At 40.5% G+C, this 22449-nt stretch overlaps 1 protein-coding gene across 1 annotated transcript in view; it reads left to right on the forward strand.

Annotated features, from left to right (window-relative positions):
* The window catches only part of slc7a6 (solute carrier family 7 member 6), a 72952-nt gene that overhangs the window by 15039 nt on the left and 35464 nt on the right, over positions 1–22449 (forward strand). The window contains exon 2 of the mRNA XM_028809701.2: positions 21767–22314. Within this exon, the coding sequence (XP_028665534.2) occupies positions 21804–22314 (511 nt within the window). The 5' untranslated portion in view covers positions 21767–21803. The remainder of the gene's footprint in view (positions 1–21766; positions 22315–22449) is intronic.

Below are 22449 nucleotides of genomic sequence, written 5' to 3' on the forward strand. Positions count from 1 at the left end.
CTTCTGCTGATACCAGCATAGGAAAAACATCCCCACCCATAATAACAACAGCGCAAGTGAGCAGAGAGCTGAGGAGACTTCGTGCCAGCAAAGCAGCGGGTCCAGATGGAGTATCGCCACGACTGCTGAAGGTCTGTGCATCGGAGCTGGGGGGTCCTCTACAGCGCATCTTCAACCTGAGCCTGGAACAGGGGAGAGTCCCGAGGCTTTGGAAAACATCTTGTATCACCCCAGTCCCAAAGGTATCACGTCCTAGTGAGCTGAATGACTTTCGGCCTGTTGCTCTGACATCACATGTGATGAAGACCATGGAGAGGCTGCTGCTTCACCACCTTAGGCCACAGGTTCAACACGCCCTTGACCCTCTGCAGTTTGCATATCAGGAGAAGGTGGGAGCGGAGGATGCCATCATCTATATGCTACACCGATCCCTCTCTCACTTGGACAGAGGCAGTGGTGCTGTAAGAATTATGTTTCTAGACTTCTCTAGCGCCTTCAACACAATCCAACCTCTGCTCCTTAGGGACAAGCTGACAGAGATGGGATTAGATTCATACCTAGTGGCATGGATCGTGGACTATCTTAAAGACAGACCTCAGTATGTGCGTCTTGGGAACTGCACGTCTGACATTGTGGTCAGCAACACAGGAGCGCCACAAGGGACTGTACTTTCTCCGGTCCTGTTCAGCCTATATACATCGGACTTCCAATACAACTCGGAGTCCTGCCATGTGCAAAAGTTCGCTGATGACACTGCTATCGTGGGCTGTATCAGGAATGGGCTGGAGGAGGAGTATAGGGACCTAATCAATGACTTTGTTAAATGGTGCGACTCACCCAGACCCAGTGATCATCAGAGGTGACTGTGTGCAGATGGTGCAGACCTATAAATATCTGGGAGTGCAGCTGGATGATAAATTAGACTGGACTGCCAATACTGATGCGCTGTGCAAGAAAGGACAAAGCCGGTTATACTTCCTTAGAAGGCTGGCTTCCTTCAACATCTGCAATAAGATGCTGCAGATGTTCTATCAAACAGTTGTGGCGAGCGCCCTCTTCTACGCAGTGGTGTGCTGGGGAGGCAGCATTAAGAGGAAAGACGCCTCACGCCTGGACAAACTGGTGAGGAAGGCAGGCTCTATTGTTGGCATGGAGCTGGACAGTTTAACATCTGTTGCAGAGCGAAGGGCTCAGAAGGCTCCTATCAATTATGGAGAATCCACTGCATCCACTTAATAGTATCATCTCCAGACAGAAGAGCAGCTTCAGCGACAGACTGCTGTCACTGTCCTGCTCCACAGACAGATTGAGGAGATCGTTCCTCCCCCAAACTATGCGACTCTTTAATTCCACCAGGGGGGGTAAACGTTAATATTTAACATTATACATAGTTATTGTCTGTTTTTTTCACCTGTATTATTATCATTCTTTAATTTAATATTATTTATTGTATCAGTATGCTGCTGCTGAAGAATGTGAATTTCCCATTGGGATTAATAAAGTATCTATCTATCTATCTATCTACAGTACAGGTTGTGTAGCTTCAGATTTTGGATATTATTGGATTTCTGAAAGTTTGCATATACATAATGAGATAAGTTGGAATAATTCATATCACCCAGCTGTTGTTACAATGTGCATTGACATGTCAAGCATAGTAAACCTTAAAGTGATGAATATGATGTACAGACTGTATTTTAGTTCCCTTTTAAGAGGACCAATTCTGCATATTTGCATTGAAAAGCTTTTTGTGTTTTTAATTTGTTTTATATAGGCTACCTGTTTTCAGTTCTCAGGGATGTGGCCATTATTGCTGAAATATCTCAGTCCACTTTCACTCCATTATGCACACTGTGCTGGAAGTCATTAACTGACTGACAAGACACTACATTGTTTTCATATGGTTTGAGTATATATAAATAAAATGGAATATTTTTGCCAACTTAAAAATGCAATGCAGTGCCCGGTTTTCCTAGTGTTATTGGAGCAATTTACTGCACTTATATTGCAATAATAGCACCTAACAAGAATGAAGTTGCTTTTGTTAACCGTAAGCAGTGAGATTCCATTAACATATAGCTCGTGTTATCGCTTCCTTCCCAAAACCCCTGCACAGCATACTGAAACTATGCAGCATCTCTCCAGCATTACCGCACTTTACAGGGGATTCCCAGCTTCATTTTCCTAACAGTCGATTGAGTGACTATATTTTGTGGTGCTTGCTGTTTCTTTGGGGACTCCAAACCTGCCCTCATATCTTAGAATGAATAAATCAGTTTAGAATTTGCAGAAATGTTGGTCACATCTGCTCAGCAGAAAATACAAGGAATATAGCTGACCTCATGTTGGCACTCAAAACGTGTTAAATTTTGGACAATTTTAGTTTCCACTAGTTTTATGCTAATAATGTGACATTTGTTGGCCTGTAATGACAGGCTGTTCATCTGTCAGGCAAAAAACCACAAACCACTGAGCCTTGAATCTTGATCCTTGGTCTCAGTTGAGAGCTTATGTTGTGATATGCATAATGCAACCCAGTGCCTATCTCAGCCATGAAACTGGGCTTTGGGTCCTTCTCATGACAAGTGGCAGTGTGGGACCTTGCTGTGGCGTACAAGAATAGCACACAACCTAAGTATTGAAAGTTTGGGCTTCCTCCACCACATTATTGAGCTTTGTGTCCTTCGTATGACAGGCAGCAGTTGACCACATTGCATGGTTATCAAAAAAACAACAGCAGCTTGAGCATATCTTGTCAAGACGAGAGCCATGGTGACAACAGATGGAAGTGAAGGTCATTACAGCAGCCTTGGTGGTGTGACCTACGGTGATGTGTTTGGTAAGAGGTGCATGACCCAACTCTCTTTGAGGACCGGAGGTCTGAGTTTTACAAGTAACATTTAATTTGTTTCACCACTGCTGGTAAAATATCAATGGGAGCTGGTATTTTGTCTTTAATATCCATGGTGCGCATCTAATGGTCATGACTGATTGACAATAATGGATCAATTAATTAGGTCCTAGATTGTGAAGAAATCGGTGTTTAGTCCTGCAGGCACTTTTATATTAGCCACTTATGTACTATACAAAGTTTCTTTGAAAATTATTTAGCAATACTTAATTAATGTTTGTTGTTTTAAATACCCCTTTTAATACATATTTGTACAAATTTCAGTTTAGTAACATACAATTTAATCAAATATTCTGCAGTTTAATCAAATATTCTTTTGACCACATTACCCCAAAAAACCTTTGGATTGTTAGTATTTTTCTAATAGAATATTAGTCTTGTGATGTTTTTATGATGTCAGTGCATTATTGATTAGTTCTAAATTTAGATACACAATTCTGTGTATTTCTTTTTATTTGTTGGTTATATATTTAAAAATATGTTGTTGCTCTCTTTAACTATTTTAGAACACTACATGCTGATCTTCTTTATCAGTATGCTGCTGCTGGAGTATGTGAATTTCCCGTTGGGATTAATAAAGTATCTATCTATCTATCTATCTATCTATCTATCTATCTATCTATCTATCTATCTATCTATCTATCTATCTATCTATCTATCTATCTATCTATCTATCATTGCAAAGCAAAACCACACCTGATTGTTTAATGACACTAGGCCCACATTACAATTTGATCAGCACTAGATACTACATTTATACAGTTACAGAAAGTTCAGGTTTGAAGGTAGTATTTTAACAAACATGCAACTTAAACGTTAACTGAAATTAAAGGGCATTTCTTTAGTTGATCACAGTTTGTAACACTGTTTTAAAATTCATGTTGAAGTATTTTAAAGTCTGCATTTAATTGAATTAGTTTGATTTACAAATGCTTATTTAAAAAAAATCCTTACATTTTTAATACCTTATTTATGTTATTTGAATAATTCTGTGAAAAATACAGCTTACAGAAAATACATTACTTGTGTCTGAAATTTTCTTTACTAGAACAAACTGCAGTACTACAGTTTACAGAATTACCATTTCTGTCTGCTATAGAGACACTGCACAGGTAGGCTGGGAATTTCAAAATGATACCAATATTTACAGAATATAGATGGCATAAAACAAAGCTGCAAAGAAAATTGCATATTCACAGTGGATAAGAACAATTTCATTTGAGCTCTGCATTTTCTAGAATTGATATTATTTGGTAGAAAAAAAATAATTTAACTAATATACATATACATTCCATTTGAATAAAGTTGTTTCTAATTAATGAAAACTGTTACTTGGTTGTCTTTTTATTTGTGAATAGGCAAATGCCAGTAGATTACAGGAATGGTTTGTCTGAGAAGTTCCAGATTTTTTTATGTGAAAAGGCATTTGACTTGCACTTTGGTACATGGTTTCCATAGATCTGGTTCAAGGCTCTTTGAAACAACCGGGGTGCTTATAATTGGCATTTATCAAGTCGTAAGGATTAGTTCAATATTAATTTTTAGTAAATTGATAAATTTGGCAGTAATTCTTTCTGTTAAATTTAATGTAACCAACAGCTGGGACATTTTGACCTGGGCTCATTGTAAAAAAGGACGGTGCATAGCAGCTGCATAGTCAACTGCCTTCATAAGGCACTAACTCTGACATTGAGGTGAAAGACTGTAAATTTCCATCCATCCATCCATTTTCCAACCCGCTGAATCCGAACACAGGGTCACGGGGGTCTGCTGGAGCCAATCCCAGCCAACACAGGGCACAAGGCAGGAACCAATCCCGGGCAGGGTGCCAACCCACCGCAGGACACATACAAACACACCCACACACCAAGCACACACTAGGGCCAATTTAGAATCGCCAATCCACCTAACCTGCATGTCTTTGGACTGTGGGAGGAAACCGGAGCGCCCGGAGGAAACCCACGCAGACACGGGGAGAACATGCAAACTCCACGCAGGGAGGACCCGGGAAGCGAACCCAGGTCCCCAGGTCTCCCAACTGCGAGGCAGCAGCGCTACCCACTGCGCCACCGTGCCGCCCGACTGTAAATTTGAAAACACAATATGTATTAGTAGTATTGTGATGTGTATAGTGACTAGTGAAGTTCTTATTTGCATGTCTGACCAACTTACGGTATGTGCAGCTGGTATACCAATTTAATATTTGGAATTGAGTGTAGACGTTTTTAACATGTCCCCAGTCTGCATATGGTGGAAAGGATTGCACCTTAGGGGGGGAGCTCTAACGGGTTTACTGCAGAATACTATGTGAGACTTTACTTTTACATTGATTACAAAAGATAAATAACACAATGTGTATATCCTGAAGAATCATTTTAATGACTTATGTTCACCCAAGTTTAATGTGTTGAGTAGGTAGTTTATATGTGTTAGTAGAGACATCACATGCTTGCTGTTTCAAAACATATACAAAAAAGTGTGGTACATAGCGGCCACTGTACAAAAATAATGGTATAACATAAAAAGGAGCATATATTTTGTAGCTTGTGCAAAAAAATTGTTGCAAACTTAGTGAGCAGCAAAGCTAAATTTCATTCATGGGCCTTTGTGAGTGAACTCTGAACTGATTTATACATCTACTGCTTTTGAAATCATTGTAATCCTCTACCCCAGGGGTGTCAAACTCCAGGCCTGGAGGGCCGCAGTGGCTGCAGGTTTTCATTCTGACCCTTTTCCTAATCAGTGACCAGTTTTCACTGCTATTTAACTCCTTTTCCCTTCATCTTAATAGCCCTGGTTTTAAGGATTCAGTCCTCTGAATTGATTCATTTCTTCATGAAATGGCAGCCAAACAGAAATGAGACATGAAACGAGCCAACAGATGAGCAGCTAAACTGGGATTTCAAACTCCAACCAATTTCACTCCAACCAATCTATTAATGAGAAGCTGATTCTTGCTATTAATTAAGCCCGTTATTTAATTTTGTGGCCTGTTGCTGCTTTCATTCTGCCACAGCAGACATTTCCAAAACTGTTGATTTTCTGTTCATCAAAATGTTTTGGTGACCTGAAAGATCAACCTTACCGAGACCTTCACTTTTCTTTATTTTCAGATATTGTGTGAACGGGCACAGGTGAGCTGGTCATGTGGCGGCTCGTTGTGTCTCATTATTGTTTGGCTGCTAATTAAAAAAAGAGACTACTAAGGGTCCTGAGTCAAGTTAATCAAAATTAAAGCAAAAGAAGTTAATTAGCATTAAAAACTGGTCACTAATGAAGACGATGGTTAGAATGAAAACCTGTAGCCACTGCGGCCCTCCAGGCCTGGAGTTCGACACCCGTGCTCTACCCAGATTCCTCAAAATATTTTATTTTTACCAACAACTTGTTACAGTTGCCCCAGTTATCATTTTTAGATGACCACTCTATCTCTGTTCTAAGTATTTAAAAAAAAAAAAAGTTTATTGTATACTACTGTATGCAGCTTTTACAGACAAGGGGTTTTCTTCCCATTATAGTTTAGTTAAGTCAGGTTTAACTAAATCTATTGACCGCAATTAAAACATTAGCAAAAAAAAAGAAAAACAAAGATTAAGTACAGACATAACATGACCTGGCAATCTGCAAGCTATGAACTCTTAAAGCATCACTTTCTTTTGATGTTTCATGGATTAATTTTACAGACAATCTCTGTGATGAAACTCATGTATATTTTTTATTAATATTGTGCATTAAAGTATTTCAAAAATCATAAATAGGCATTTTTTGTTTGCAAAAACGTTTTCATTTTACCTTAAGTGAAATTGGCAAAACCAGTAAAAAAAAAAGCTGCATCTAATAATACATTCAAATAGTAATATTTATGCATCTTAATCTGTTCTAATGTGCACTAATCTGAAGTGAGTCAGGTACAGAATAGAATGAAAAAAATCAGTTGTAATTTGAGATGGAACAGAAATGTGTGAGTATACATTCTTATCAGAATGAAATAGGGTGTGAAAAACAAATATCCTGTTGCTTTAAGAAGGTGAAATAGTGTAATGGTTGGGTAAACTGCTGAAAGCAGTGACTGTTTCCCATGTTCACAAGAAAATACTTCAACCACTATTGGAAGGTCAAAACTAAAATAAATGAAAGAAATGTGCCTTTGTGTGAAGCGCTTATAAAATTGAGTTCAGATGCAAAAGTCCTTGATTGTTTATTCTAATGTCTGAATTGCCTTCAGAATTTGTTGTTGCAAAATGCAACATAAGTGAAATTCAACAAGCAATTTGACTCTGAGTATCAATCAGTGCTACCATGTAAGCAGTATACAGAGGTGCAGTATATTGTAATGTATAATTCCGTTTTTGTCTTATCCCTATATGCAAAATCTGGTACAATCAATAAGAAAAACCTCTGACTCTCTTTATCCCACATAAATACAGTAAATGTTTTTTATGTAGAAATTCATTTCAAATATCTCAGCAGGCTACACATTATGATTAGAAATTAAACAGTTACAGCATGTAGCTTAAACGCACATGAGCCCTATTTAGTTGTGGGTTTGTCCTTATGACATGAGCCCTTATGTTTGGCATAAAAATAGTAAGTTATAGTGCTGTATGGTTCAACCTGATTGGAGATTCTATGCAAACAGGCAGAAGGACAAAAAAAGTGACAACTTCTGCTCTGTTTGCCTGGTAGTGAGTGTGTGAAAGAATCATACTCTACTTTTGTTGGTTTGAGAGGGGTGAACACCTACAGTTGAATACATTGCAGTAGCAGAGGATTAACAAGCTTTTTGATAAGAGGATTGTCCATATGTGTAATTAATCAATAATATAGTTATTTGTTGAAAGTTAAATTTCAGTTGAAAAGTATATGCAAACACATTATATCATCACAAGTTTTAGTTATACCATGGTATGAATTTAGGCTATACTGCTTACTCCGAAACTGCAGCAGACCAAACTGACACAAAAAAAAATTACATTCTTAGGCATATCTGTCCAATACAGTCTTTTCTTTTTAACCTGCTCTCCCAGTCACCTCTTTTTCAGAGTGTGTGAGTTCTTGAAAACACTACTGTTCTGTCTCCATTCATCTGACTGGGATGCAAATCCTCTTTTTAAAGTTCACCCTGGGTTTATTTATGGCACAATTGGTTGCATAGTCCAGAAGTGCTTCTAGGTAAGACTAAACCTTTGTGAAAATATAAATAAGGCTGTCTCTCCAGAGAATCCTGAAAATGCTGCCTCCCAGAGCTTTAATTTCCAGACATCCCAGAGGGGATCCAAAGCAGGGCAGGATTTAACTGCTTGTATCTACAATCTCATTTTTTTTTGCCCATGGTCGTAGTTGAGGATGGATAAGTATACTAACTGGTAAACAAAGATTGTTTTTCTATGAACTTGACTTTATCCCTCACCATTTTCTGATTAGAAGTTGATGTTTTCTTTCCAAGCTGTGTCATACTAGACTGTGAAATTCGCCAATGCACAGAAAGTTAGCCAAGTAAAGTCTGATGGGGCCCTTGCTTTCCTGCCCATGAAGATTATAAACAAGAGAGAATATACTCCTTGTTCCCTCAAATTCAAAATGACAATGAACATACAAACACAGCTTAGACTATACAAACAATGAGAACAAATAGCACACAACAGGTATACCCAGAGCTACATACATTTGTATTGTAACCAAGGAAATACCACAGAGGAAACATCACATGCCTTCGCCAAGTCCACACAACATACATCCGAGAATGCTGAATTTCAAAACTATCTTGACCCTTCAGATATCTGTGCAAGGACAAAGAGTTGGTCCACTAAAAGGCATTGCTACAGTTGTTTTTGAGACTTGTCTAGTTGTTAATAGTTTTTATTTACCATATCATGCTCACCAAAGTCTCCTCTTTGCTACTTAATTTTGTTTTGAAGAGCAATTTTCATCCCCTCAAACTCCACTGGGGGCTTGAGTCTCACAAAATCTGACCCAGGGAGACTATGTAAGGCAACCTTTGAGAAGTCTGGGTCCAAAGCATATGCTGTGTACAGGGTAGAATCTGATTGTAGTATATGTAACTTATGTAGCACAGGCTTTGGCTCTTTTCTAGTTCTCTGGCATAACAACTAGTATCTTTTTCCAAGATCTAGTATGTCTAACTCTATGCCATTCGTGTTTGTTATCTGAAGGTCATTGCTTCTGAATCTCTACATTCACCTTGCAGGTAGTAAACCTGTGCCTTGCTGCTGTCTAGAAAGTTAATGAAAATATGTTGGCATGGTGGTAGTGGGTGCATCAGAGTTTCTGCTCTAGGTTCACACTAGCCAACCCACGGCGTAGCATACGCCTTATAATTATGTATTGATGGGTGAACACTTCCTGAACGACACAGTTGTCCAAATGGGATGGGTTTGTGGATACCACTGTAAGTGAATGAAAAGATAGACCTCTGGAGAGAGCAACATATAATTGTCTGTGACTGAAAGTGGGATTGTCTGTGACGAAGAAGGCCACGCTGGTGAAAGTTATTTCGTCGGTAGGGATAAGTGTCGGTACTTGTAGATTAAGGTGTAGCAAGTCTTCGTTGTTGACGCTTAATATAGCTTGCGTACTGAGATGTTCTGGAGTCACAGTTGAGAAACACTTTTTTAATGTCTTTTAAGCACAGGGGAAAAAATGAACATATGAAACATCCGTAATGTAATAAGCCACCAAGAAAAGTAACATTGCAACAATGCTATCTACGACCCGATCTCTGTAAACAGAAGTGAAAACAAAATCGAGCCCGGTGTATTCTTTAACTGCCTTGTGGCGCTGTAGTAGTGCTGCTGCTTTGCAGTAAGGAGACTGTGGAAGATTGTGGTTTCGCTTCCTGGTTCCTCCCTGTATGGATTGCGCTTTGAATACTGAGAACACCGCTGTATAAATGTAACAAAGTATTAACAGGAAATTGTCTTTGTGTAATAGTAAAAGGCAAATTATCCGCGACAAACAAACTGTTTTACACACTGCATACCAACCCGCGGCGTAGTATATGCTGCATAATCACACCGCTTTTTAAATGTTTTTTAAGCAGAGGGAAAAAAATGAACATTTGCAAAATCCGCAACGCTGCTTTCAGTAAGTACAATGCACACGCGTTTAATTTGTCGGCCACTTTTTTGCCAGCCGTCTTTTCTGGTTTGGGCTGCCTTTGCAGTGTTACCGCTTGTGCATATTAAATCTTGAAATCCTTCGAGTAACTAATTAACTAACTAACACCAACCCACCCACACACACAGCTTGTGTGAAACAAATGCGCCCGTACTTTCATAATTTTGTTGCAGCCTATAGTGGAGTCAGGCACAGAGAAGGTCAGCTGCTGAGAGAGCGTCTCGACTGTTGCGGGGCCTGCATCGGTGAAGCAGGTGAGACGCTAATGAAACAGAGGCACAGGGCTTATTGGTTTTTAAAGACTGCTTCCTTCATTGTGTTTTAACCTCAGTTTTAAAGGATTGTTTTAAGGATCCCATGGGATACCCCTCGCAAACTGTTTTAGACTCTGCATTCAGCAATTCACATCCGCGACAAACATGCGGATGTGACCTGTGGTCCTGCCGCGTCCACCCTCGTTCTCAAAGCATACACACCGCCTGGTCATGTGCCCGCTCGCAAGAGCAACTCATGGAGACCCGCCCACCAACTCTAAGACCATGGCATGTAAAACAGTTTGCGATGGTGGTGCGTGCGTCATAACCGAAAAGAATAATGAAAAGTCAACGTGGCTCAGAGGTGCATATGGACTCCTAGCACAGACCAAAGCGACTTACGGGGTGGTCGGTGAGTTGTTGCGTACGGACACATGAGCAGGCAGTGGGAATGCCTAGAGAGTGAGGGTGGACGCGGGCCGGGGAATAAGGAGTGTTGGTGGGCGGGGAAACGTTTTCCGTGTTCCTGCAGGACCATCTAAGAAGACGCATGTTTGTCGTGGATGCGGGCTGGGGAATAAAGAGTGTTGGTGGGTGGGGAAACGTTTTCCGTATTCCTGCAGGACCATCTAAGAAGACGCATGTTTGGCGCGGATGCGAATTGCTGTATGTAGCGTGTAAAACAGTTTGCCATGTTGCACGTGGTGGTGCGTCGTAACCGAAAAGTCAACGTGGCTCAGAGCTGCATGTGGACTGTAGCACAGACAAACAGAAATGACGGCGTATTTTCCGAGGCATCGCGTCCGAGTTGGTGTGCGTGGCTCTGCGAGTTTTCGTCGTATCGAATGGTCTTAGAGTTGGTGGCCGTGGCTCCTTCCTGCGTGCTTTCATGGGTGTGGGCGTGGCTCCTTCCTGCGTGCTTTCATGGGTGTCTTGCCCGCTCTGGCGGCGGCTTAGAGAATTATATATATAGATGATTTAATACTAGTATTACAGGAAGGGAGGGAGGATGAGAAACTAATTTAGTTTCAGTAATTCAGATTTCTTTAATAATGTGAATAAAAGGCACCTGAATGCATTTCATGTATTTAATAGCATGCAAGCTTTCAGCAGCAAAAAATTGTCTGACAATGAATTATTTGAGATATTTATGGATTCCTAAGAAAATAGTTCACTTTTTTCAAAGATTGCACTGTATTATTCACAGTCTAAAATTTCTAACTGGCATAGACAACATCAAGGAGTTATTGCTGCCACACGCATACAACGTCTTTTATTGATGTGCCATTAAAGTGTGCAGCCCAATGAAAAATCCAGCCAATGTTTCCCAAAACACATACTAGGAATCAGTGTTCTCCCCAGAAATTTTTTCCAGCCGAGTGGCATGAAAAAGTAGCCGGGTAGGGCAGGGTGGGGAAATTTGGTGGTGGGGAAAATTAAATGTGCACTATTTTTATTAGTTAATTATTATTATTTTCCATTGCTCAATATGACTTCCTTTTTTAAGGTTTGACACTTGCGCCAGAATATTTTTATTAAATTTAAGAAGTATCCAATTCAGGATCCTGCAACAGTAAAAAAAAATTTAAATAACAATTGTTATGACATAAACCAAGAGGCACAAGTATTGTTGCTGTCGGGTAGAAAAGTGAAAACAATGAAAAAAAAAGTATGGGAAACCTAATGAAGAAAAATGAAAAAATATTTTTCAAAGCCAACTTGCATATGCAGAAGGTGTCTTCAGTTAAATATTTATTCTTCTTTTCTTCCTAGAGGCCCATTTGTTTGCAGCTTTTCCATAATCAAAGTCCTCAGGATCTGGGCTCTCCAAGGAGATCAGCATGAGATTATTTAGCGTGCTTTGATTCATGCGATTTCTCAAACAAGTCTTGATCCTTTTAAGGGCAGAAAACCCCCTTTCACATTCAGCTGTGCTCACTAGGATCGCTCGCCCAATATGAGCTAGTTTGGCTAAATTTGGAAACAACTCTTTGAGCTCTGATGTCGTTGCCATTTTTAGTAAAATCTGTTTTGGACTGAAGTCTTTGTATGATTGACTTCTGATCATTTTTGACACAACTGTCCATTCTTGCCTGCTACTTTCATATTTTAAAATTGAAGGGCTACCATTTTTGGAGTAATGATAGAAAAGAATGTGGTATAGCGGGTCCGTGGCTTCAAAAAAAAAAAAAGGGGGGGGCAGTTTTAAATCCATAGAGCCGTGTTGCTCTCCGTGGGCGCGATTGCACAACCGCATGGAGTTAATGAGGTAGTTGGAGCGAGTCGTACCTGCACGTGTAGGTGTGATCGTTCTCAATTGCTTCATTGCCTTCCTGCGGCGGATGATTAAGGCGCTGCACCCACGGAGTGCAGTCGGCACAAGGAAAGGGGGAGAATTCAAAGGGAAAGAATTCAAAGATGGAAAAATCAAAAAATAAAAGAAACAGAAGGAGGTTAAAGGACGTGAAAGGCAGTCTTAGAAGGATGATCTGGCCACCTGAAAGGAGGAGACCGCACGAGCTGGGGCCCCGTGAAGGAGCGTTAGCTGTGGCGCTCTAGGGGGTAGTTCGCCCCACTGAACATCCAGGTGGAGTGTGGCAAGCAAGGCAGGTGCCCTCCCTAGGCTTTCGAGGTGCGACCAAGTGAGCGTGAAGGAAGAAGGGAGTAGAGCCGACCTCGGACAGTCTGGCCGTGATGCCTGGAGGCAGCCAAGATGGAGGTCAGCCGAAAGGAGCTCGTGGCTGCTGAGTCTCCGCTGGCTACGCGAGCAATGGGTGAACTGGGGAGAAAGAGAAGAAGGTGGGCTGAGATCAGGAGGAGTTAGACTGCATTTTTAACCACAGATTTTTTAATGTATTTATTTATTGATTTTTATTCACACTTTTTATTGGATTTTTTTATGGATTTATATATGTACTTTTTTCATGGTCCAGCAAGCTTTCTTTTCGAATTCTTGTGCATGGCACGTTTACCCAAGGTAACTCCCTCCTTGTGGGGGTGTTTGTTTGAATATTTCATGCACAATGAGCACCACATACCATTTCCTTTGACCATTAGCCAATCAAAATCTTTAAACCATTGTTGGTTGATGCTGGATAAGCAGTGCTTAGATTTATCAATTGGCAGAGTGTGTGCTGAAGAGATTTCCTCTGATGGACCAGCCTCTGCAATGTCTTTGTCTGAAATTGCCACATCAGGAGTTGACGCTGCACCGTCATTAGTTTGTGGCGTCTCTTTTCTGATATGTTGGTAAAACGTTTGGAAAAAAATTAAAAATGCCTATGAATAAGACTTTTGAGTGGGAAAGTGGGAGCCTGTTGGATATTCAATGCACACTTGCACTATGGTAGGGCAATATATGAACAAAAACAGGAATGGGAAGGGTCACTTTAACAAAACCCTCAGCAATTCAGTGTCAAAACTTTTGCTCAGGACACAGTGTGTGCTGCAAGGGTTTCTGCACACTTTATGCAATATGTACGCAGGTCCAAATATGAGAAAATATAAAAACGGCAGAGGGAGTCACTTTAACAGGAACCACAGTGAGTATTACAAGGATTTTTGCACACAGAACACACCTAATTCTTAAACAACTATATATATATTGGTTTGCTATGTACTGAACAAGAAGAGAGCAGCTGTACGTTACACAGACTGCACTGACACTGAGAACAGAGACTTCACTTCCTGACGCCCTTTTTCTGATATCTGACAGGCTGGTTCCACTAGATTTTTTTTTTATTTTATCAGTCCTCCTCTTGCCCGACCACCTCCACATCCTCTTTGCTAGTGAACTGCCGCTCCGCCCCTGCTATTACCATTTACAGCCCCCTCTTGAAAGCCCACCTCCCCATACTCTTTGCTTGTGAACTCCGTTCCGCCTCGTCCCTGCTATTAGCTTGTTCAGCACCGAGTGACGGCAACATTCCGCCCCGCGCCTCTCCCCGCGCCACATGCGATCCTGCTTCTAAAATATTTGCCCACCTGCCCGCTCGTCCCTTGCCATCTCTGCAGATCATTAGATCTGCCTGTGTCTGTAGATCTGAGGCGGTCATCTCACAATGTCATGCAAGATGACAGCCGGGCGCTCAACTAAATTAGCTGGCTTTGCCCGGCTGAAAGACGCTAGGGAGAACACTGGGAATGCACATTATGATACATTTTGATATTCAAATGTTCATAAAAGTGAATGTGTAGATGTTTGGTTAATCACAAAAAAGTGGAAATAACAAAATAAGTGTTTCACCAGTTTGTTATCTGAAAATAGGAAGGTATGCTTAATTTGATGTTAATGAAATTTGTTTGTTTGAGAATTTAAGTAATTACACATTAAAGCTTAAACATGTACTTAATTAAAGTAAATTTAAAATGTTATTTAATGCCAACATGGGCTAAGGCAACATTCAGTTCATAGTTTTTAAAAAATAAAACTTCTGTGCTTACACACTCAGGGAAAGTCTGTCTCTGAGCTTGTTAATAGTTATGGTAGTAGTGGAAAAATACCCTTTCAGAAGGCTCTGACATTGCAGGAACAAAGAGACAGTGCTGGGCTAAGTATCCGAGTTTTGGAAATCTATTTTTATAGTTTTTCCACCACAGAAAGCAGTGTTCAGCTGAGAAAAGTTGAAACTCATCCTGTGTTGTGGTACATTTAGTAACATAATCATTGCTGAACAGAACTGTGACACCATCTTCTGTCATTAACTTTTTTCTTGCTGGTTGTAGTGCACGAGTGAGTGTTTTGCTTTCAGCTGTGTCTTTGATTTGTTCAGAGAGCGTGTGGAAATTTTCTTCAAGTTTTTGCTTTATAAACGTCATGGAAGCTCGGATGTTTATTCTGGGATCAATAGCTTGGGCAAGCATTGCAAGTTTGACTGCTCTCACAGAATTGGGTTTTATCTGCCTGCAAAGTAATTCTGCCACTGTATTTTTACACTCACACTTTGTAAGATTCTCCATCCTTAGAAGCCTATTTTGAAGTGTGCTGGTCACAGGCTAGACCATGGATATAGACATTGCACTCGCTGCACAAAGCAGTGGTAGCACATTTAAGTGTGCTAAACACAGGTGTTATTTCTTTGAGAGTCTGCTAGCCATTATTTATTGGTTCAAGCTTTCTGACTTATGTTAACTTGGCCACATTCCTTTCAGACAATGTAGCACAAATTGCACATCGCTGCTCATGCATGCATTCAAACGTGTCATACACACTTTCCAACAGGTCCAACAAAACAATGTAAGTTTGTGCTTGGGCAAATTTTGCTGTTGTTGTTTGTCTTTCAATGCATTAGTAGCAACACTGGTGTGACGAAAGTCGCATGCTAATCTGCTGCAGGTTCCCATCAGACAATTTGTGTTAGTCACTTTGAATCCATCAGTAAAAGCAAGTTGAAGCATATGAGCGAAACATGCCACATACTCCCATTCCAACAAAGCATTTCCTGAAATCATATCACTGGTATTTTCATGTACACATTGCGATGGAACCAGGGGCATCAGCAAGCCCCAATCCCCCAAACACGATCGCACAAAGTCCCGGGTTCAAATAATGAAAGGTTTATTTATCAAAATCCTCCAAAAGTAACACAAGCACAGATACAGAGGTTCTCTCTCTCTCTCTCTCTCTCTCCACAATACCTCTCTTCTTCTCCCCAACACACTGCCCTCTTCCGCTGAGTGTTGCTCCATGTCCTCCCTTTTATTACGGACCCGGGAGTACTTCCGATGCCTGGGCGATTACCTAATGGAAGTACTTCCGAGTCACACGGACATCCCATATATTGTGGAGTGCATCTTCCTACAGTGCCCACCTGTGGCACCCATGGTTCCCAGCAGGGCTATATTGCCGAAGTACATCTCCCAACATTCCCTGCTGGTTTCTGAATGGGCGCCATCATGGAGGGCTGCTGCCGTCTAGTGTCTGGGGGGAATAGAAAATCCCCAGCAATCCCTTCCACTTCTGGTGAGCTGTCCGTCCATCTTTTCTGGGTCATCTCTTCCAGGTCTGGCCCCTTTCTCTTCCGTGACCGGGATGCTCGTCTGCCTTTCGGGAGCCTCCTGCCTGGTTAAGGAACCATCCCCTCTTCTAGTTCCAATGCATTCTAGCCCATGTGGTATCTACAACATTTATCGACTTTGTTTTGCAAGCCCCAGGCATCGATAGCTGTTCTGTGTTGATAACACAACATATTTCAGTTCCCACTGCTATGACAGGTTGTTGTAATGAAAGACTCCATTGTTAATGCAGTCTAAAGGTTTGCTGTAATTGCCACATACTTTGCTGTTTGGGGCTTATTTTTTGTGGCAGTTGCTAGTTCTTCAAACTGCCATTATTCTACCTTCTTAGTTATGACTTTTTTGGAGGGTACTTTATACTCTGGCTCAACATAATTTAGTAGCTCTTTAAAGCTCTTCCCCTTAACAAACCTGATCGGCAGCATCTTTTTCACTGTCATGTTTGCAACAAGTTCTGATGTTGTTCCGCTCATTTTCAGCACATTTTTGAGGAGCGGTAGTAAATGCTGCTACAGCCAGTTGTTTCTGTTTGTCTGTTGATTCAAACGTTTTTCCAGGATTCTTTAGTCTCAAATGAATGAGCACTGTATTAGTTGAATTGAGGAGGAAAGTTTAGCATTGCATATTTTGTACATAACAGTGCTGAACTTTCTGTTAAAAATACTGCTAAACCTGACTTCTCTTTTTTGTAGATATTGGAAAGTCTGACATCCCAGCATACGACATGAATAGAACACCCATATGGTTAATGGCATTCAAATAATAGCACCCCAAATGGTTAACCATTAATTCAACTCCCTGAGCATGTCCTTAACACATACAGTACATTAAATGTTTCGTTAGACAAGTGGCCAACTCACCTTTTCTATCTTACATGGGAAAACACTTGAATATACAAACAGTGTTGGACATTATGCAAGTGGTGGATTTATACAATGTTATTTCTTTTTACTTAGCCATGTGTTTCAATCTCCTGCTTTTTCTATTCCCTCCGTTTTCAATCCTGTAATCCTGTATTAATATTTGTACAGCAGCATCTAATGGTTTCCAGTTATCTAGAAAATTTCTATGATTTACGTCAAAGATACAAAAAAGTGATGGTGTAGTTAAGAGCGTACCAGCTGCTTGAGTTAGTTGCTAATTTTTTCAAGGCCTGTTGTTCATTTATCTTGAGAGAATGGTTGAAATGTGGCAGGAGAGCAAGGAGTGTAAAATGCAGTAAAAAAGGAAAAAGAGAGCCTATGCTTACTTCATAGATTTTTTACTATGTAAACTAAAAGATATACAGTAATTCCTCCTCCATCGCGGGGGTTGCGTTTCAGAGCCACCCGCGAAATAAGAAAATCCGCGAAGTAGAAACCATATGTTTATATGGTTATTTTTATATATTTTAAGCCCTTATAAACTCTCCCACACTATTATAAACATTTCACGCACAGTTATACAGCATAAACCCTTTGTGTTCTCTTAGATACTAGGGGGCTCCGCCCCCTGCTCGCTTCGCTCGCCAACCCCTGGTGTTGGGAATGACAAAGAGCGTGATGTATGAATGAGATATAGAATAGTGTGACGGTGTAGATGATGCAAATAGAAAGCAAACAATAAAGTGTGTGGCACAGTGTAAAGGTTTATTGGAAAATTTCTTTGTACACGCCGTTTAAGTGTAAAAGGTAATTCCAGCTCAGAACTTGTAAGGTCATTTAAGATGGTTATTGTTGTGATCAGAGTCAAGTTTGTCAGAGCTTAGAAAGAGTTGTGTCTCTCCAGGAAGTAATGGAATGACTTGGGTATTAATGTTTTCCATATTAATATTTTTTGGACATAATATAGTGCGTTGTGTTAAAAGGGGCATTTGGTCTAATGAGATTGCTGTTCGAAATGTCTCTGTAACTAAGTTGTCGCAGATAAAGGCTTGAGGAATTGTAATAATCTGTGGCTGAAGTCCATCTGTATTGGTGAGTGTACCATCTCTCAGTTGTAATAAGCAATTGTTATGATCTGGTTCTGGACATCGTATCTTTTTTACTAACTGTATCTTTTGAAAGCAATGCCAATTGTCTGCGTATTTTAAGGTGCACTGAACAATAGCTGAGTGCATGGCATCTGGAAGAATAGCTAAGCACTGTCTAAAATCTCCTCCTCATAAAAGTACCTTTCCTTCAAATCGAATATTATTATTCATAAACGTTTGTAGAAGTTTATGAATGGTGTTGAGTAAGTGACTTCATGCCATTGAACATTCATCAATAAACAACATTTTTTTCAAGACGGATGTCACGTGCAGTGCCACCGTTAATGTTCATAGTGGATACCGATTTGTAGGATCTAATGTAGTTGATAAAGATTTAACTTTCAGGTACATCGTTAGTTAGAAGCTTTTGTAGATATTCAGTATATGAATGTAAAGGAGGCAGTCTAATTTGACCCTTTTGACAACAACGTGTAAATGTATAACTTGTATTTCCAGTTGTTTCTTCAGGGAAGTGAACTGAATGACAATGATTGCAAATGACATTCATTAATCCGAATGAATTTTACTGGTGTATGTTTTTCTTGTGCCGTTTGAGAGGCGCGTTGTTGCATGTGTAGTATTTGGGACGTGTTGTTTTGGAGCTGTAATCGATTTGCCTGTGCTGTGTGAGAAGCCCGTTGTAGCCTTCGCTGCCATTAACGTATGTCTGAGACGGGAGGTGTTTCGTTTTGAATCCGTGCCTGTTGCGATGCAGCACTTTGATTGATAGTTTGCGTCATGTGGATCTAGGATGTAGATTTGTGCATATTTTCGTTGTTGATTTGTTTCAGGGTGCACTGCTCCAATGCGATGCAGTATTTGTGCACATATGCGAAAGCAGTACGGGCCATTGCCTTTTGGTGGCCTGATATTTACTCCGGTATATGCAAAAGCAAATGAACCATTGTAGGATCTAATGCAGTTCATAAAGTTTTTACTTTTAGGTACATCGTTAGTTAGAAGCTTTAGTTGAGCTTTGCGTTTTTGGAGTCGAGACATTTTTTCTTTTAGAAATATGGATAAGTAATAAGGAGAATTGCACTCACTGTTAATACGGAGCCTTTTCTGCGGTTGAACGGTTAATAGTGCCTTATTGTAATGAGATCCACCTATGCTGCATAGCCGTCTATTTTGTTGTTTCTTTCGTTTTCGTGTGTTTGTTCCTGTTATCCTTTCCTTTTCGTTTTGTACCCGTGACCGTGTATTCATGACTTGTTTCTTTCTCAGCATGCGAAATATGGATAAGTAATAAGAAGGATCGCAGTCACTGTTAATATGTTTCTTTTTCTGCAGTTGAACGGTTAATAGTGCTTTATTGTAAGGAGATCCACCAATGCTGACACCTATGCTGTCTAGTGTGAAGGTGTTGATGTTCACTTTAGAATATGTGGCTTTGGGTGTCACTTCTTATGGATGTGTGTGTGTGTGTGGGGGGGTTGAGGATTGTTGTCGCGCAAGCGTCTTCTTTCTTTTTGTGTTCCTGTGTCTTGTTGAATCCCCCTCTTTGTGTGTGTCTCGTCCCTTGCTTGTAGGGTCTGTGGGGTGGTTTTGTGTTCTTTTTTTTGTGTTCCATGGGCTTGTTGAATCCCCCTCTTGGTGTGTGTCCCGTCCGGTGCCTGTAGGGGGGGGTGCCTTGCTGTTGTGCGCGAGCCTTTTTTTTTTTTTTTTTTTGGGGTCTAGTTTCGTGTGCAATGTGTTTCGTGCTTTGCTTGCGTTTGAATACTTTTTTATGTGCCATTTCCTTTTTTCGGTGCTCTTTGCGCCTCATTTCTCAATTTTTCCTGTGCTCACTCCTTTTTTCTGTGGTCTTGTCCGCCTCTCGCGGCCCCTCATCCGCCTCTCTCGCCCTCTTCTATCCGCCTTTCTCGGCTCCTCAGCCGACCCTCGCGGACTCTTTTTGCGCCTGCGCAGTACGTCTTTTTGCAGCTACGGCCCATTGCCGGATGTGCCTGCGTCCATCATCCGGTTTAGCATTCTCGGTTAGTAATATGGATTAGGTAAGATTCGTTGAAATTATGTATGTAAACACAGTTTACATACAGTAAAACCTAAATATTATTTTAAAGATATCGAGCGTCTCCGATATCAATACGTTACAGCCATTACAGCAGACAGGCCACCAGCAATAAATACGTACAATGCAAGAAAAATTGTATACAGTAAAATGTGTGTACAGCGACACTAAACTATGTACATGTAATAAGTACTGTACGTAAATAATTAATTATGGTTACTCACCAACAATGACACGACGACTTGTCCGATAATGATGAGTTTAATTTTACTGCACAACAAAGGATAGCGTTACAGCTCTTCTAAAGGAGCCTCTTCAGGCGACTGTTTAGCACTGCCGTTGTTCTTCTTCCATCACTCTTCAATCCAAATCCCTAAAGCAGATTCCATCCATACTACTGCCTTATCACGTCCACTTGCAACTCGTTTTGCGCCCTGATTAAAGGACACTGCGGCCGTAGATCTTATATGCTTTTCCTCCTTTTTAAATAAAAAGAATCGTGGACTCATTGATGCTGTAATTGTGTCCTGCAGCGGTGTAGCTGTTTCCCTTCCTTCAACATATCCAAAACTTTTACCTTTTCTGCAATCCTGAAGCATTAGCAGTAACGTGCATTAATGTTGAATGAGTGAGATTAGACTTCCTGGTTAATGCAGAACTCCGTTGCTGAGCCAATCAGCAGCACACAGGAACTTAACCGCGTGCTCTGATTGGGTAGCTTCTCAGCCATCCGCCAATAGCGTCCCTTGTTTGAATTCAAATGCGTCCCTTGTTTGAATTCAAATGGGCAAATCAACTGAGGAAGCACACGTACTGTAGACCCGCAGACATCCGCGAAGCAGTGAAAAATTCCGCGATATATATTCACATATGCTTACATTTAAAATCCGCGATGGAGTGAAGCCGCGAAAGATGAAGCGCGATATAGCGAGGGATCACTGTATATAGTTTCAAGAAATAAAAATGTAAAAAATATACCTGACTGTCTAATGATGCATTTTAGTTTGCTTTGTATTTTCATTGCATTGTTTAAATCTGCAGTGCAGTATTTCATATTTAGAATTTTAACTAATTCCCTGATAAAATCAAGCAAGACATCCTTGCTGTTTTTTGCAGAATAATAACTAAAAAATGTGTGCATAAGCAAGCTAAGGTTAGTGAACACATTCCCTGGGTTTAGTTAATTTCAGGATTCCTGTGAAGTCAGTTGAAAATGTTGTGGACCTTTTGTAAAGACTTTACTTCCTAAACGAAGTCAAAACATTCTTGTTGCCTGACTAGTTTTCTCATCAAGCAATATAGGTAATTGATTCCGAAGTTTCTGTTTTATACTTAATCAATACAATATACTGTGTCTTTGTTGACCAGATTTAAAAATATACAGAGAATCGATCCATTTGTAATTTTTTTTATTTTGTTTACAGACTGACCACAGTGATTGTCTTGCAAAAGACTTTCAGGATGGACAAGGAAAACCACTGTGCCTTGCCCTACACACCTACTACAGAAGAAAATGGTGAAAGCAATGTCTTAAATGGAGAAGTACAACAAACAAATGAAACAATGCAACTAAAGAAGGAGATATCTCTTCTTAATGGGGTCAGCCTCATTGTGGGAAACATGATTGGCTCAGGGATTTTTGTTTCTCCCAAAGGTGTGCTGATATACAGTGCCTCCTACGGACTGTCCTTGGTGATCTGGGTAATTGGGGGTATATTTTCAGTAATTGGTGCTCTGTGCTATGCAGAATTAGGAACCACTATCACCAAGTCAGGGGCTAGCTATGCATACATTCTGGAGTCATTTGGGGGATTTATTGCATTCATTCGTCTCTGGACATCACTTCTAATCATTGAGCCTACCAGCCAGGCAGTAATTGCAATAACCTTTGCTAACTACCTTGTGCAGCCCTTGTTCCCCACCTGTCAACCTCCCTACACTGCATCCAGACTGATTGCGGCTGCTTGTATCTGTAAGTATGTCTTTATGCAGTATCTTTAAAATGTATAGAAGAGCAGTAAAAAGGTGATGAACGTTCTTTGCTTGTTATTGTGTGTGATGTTACTGCTGTCAGTTAAATATAAAGTTAATTTCCCTTCATACCAAA

The sequence above is a fragment of the Erpetoichthys calabaricus genome, chromosome 9 (genome assembly GCF_900747795.2).
Source record: "Erpetoichthys calabaricus chromosome 9, fErpCal1.3, whole genome shotgun sequence".
Taxonomy (NCBI): domain Eukaryota; kingdom Metazoa; phylum Chordata; class Cladistia; order Polypteriformes; family Polypteridae; genus Erpetoichthys; species Erpetoichthys calabaricus.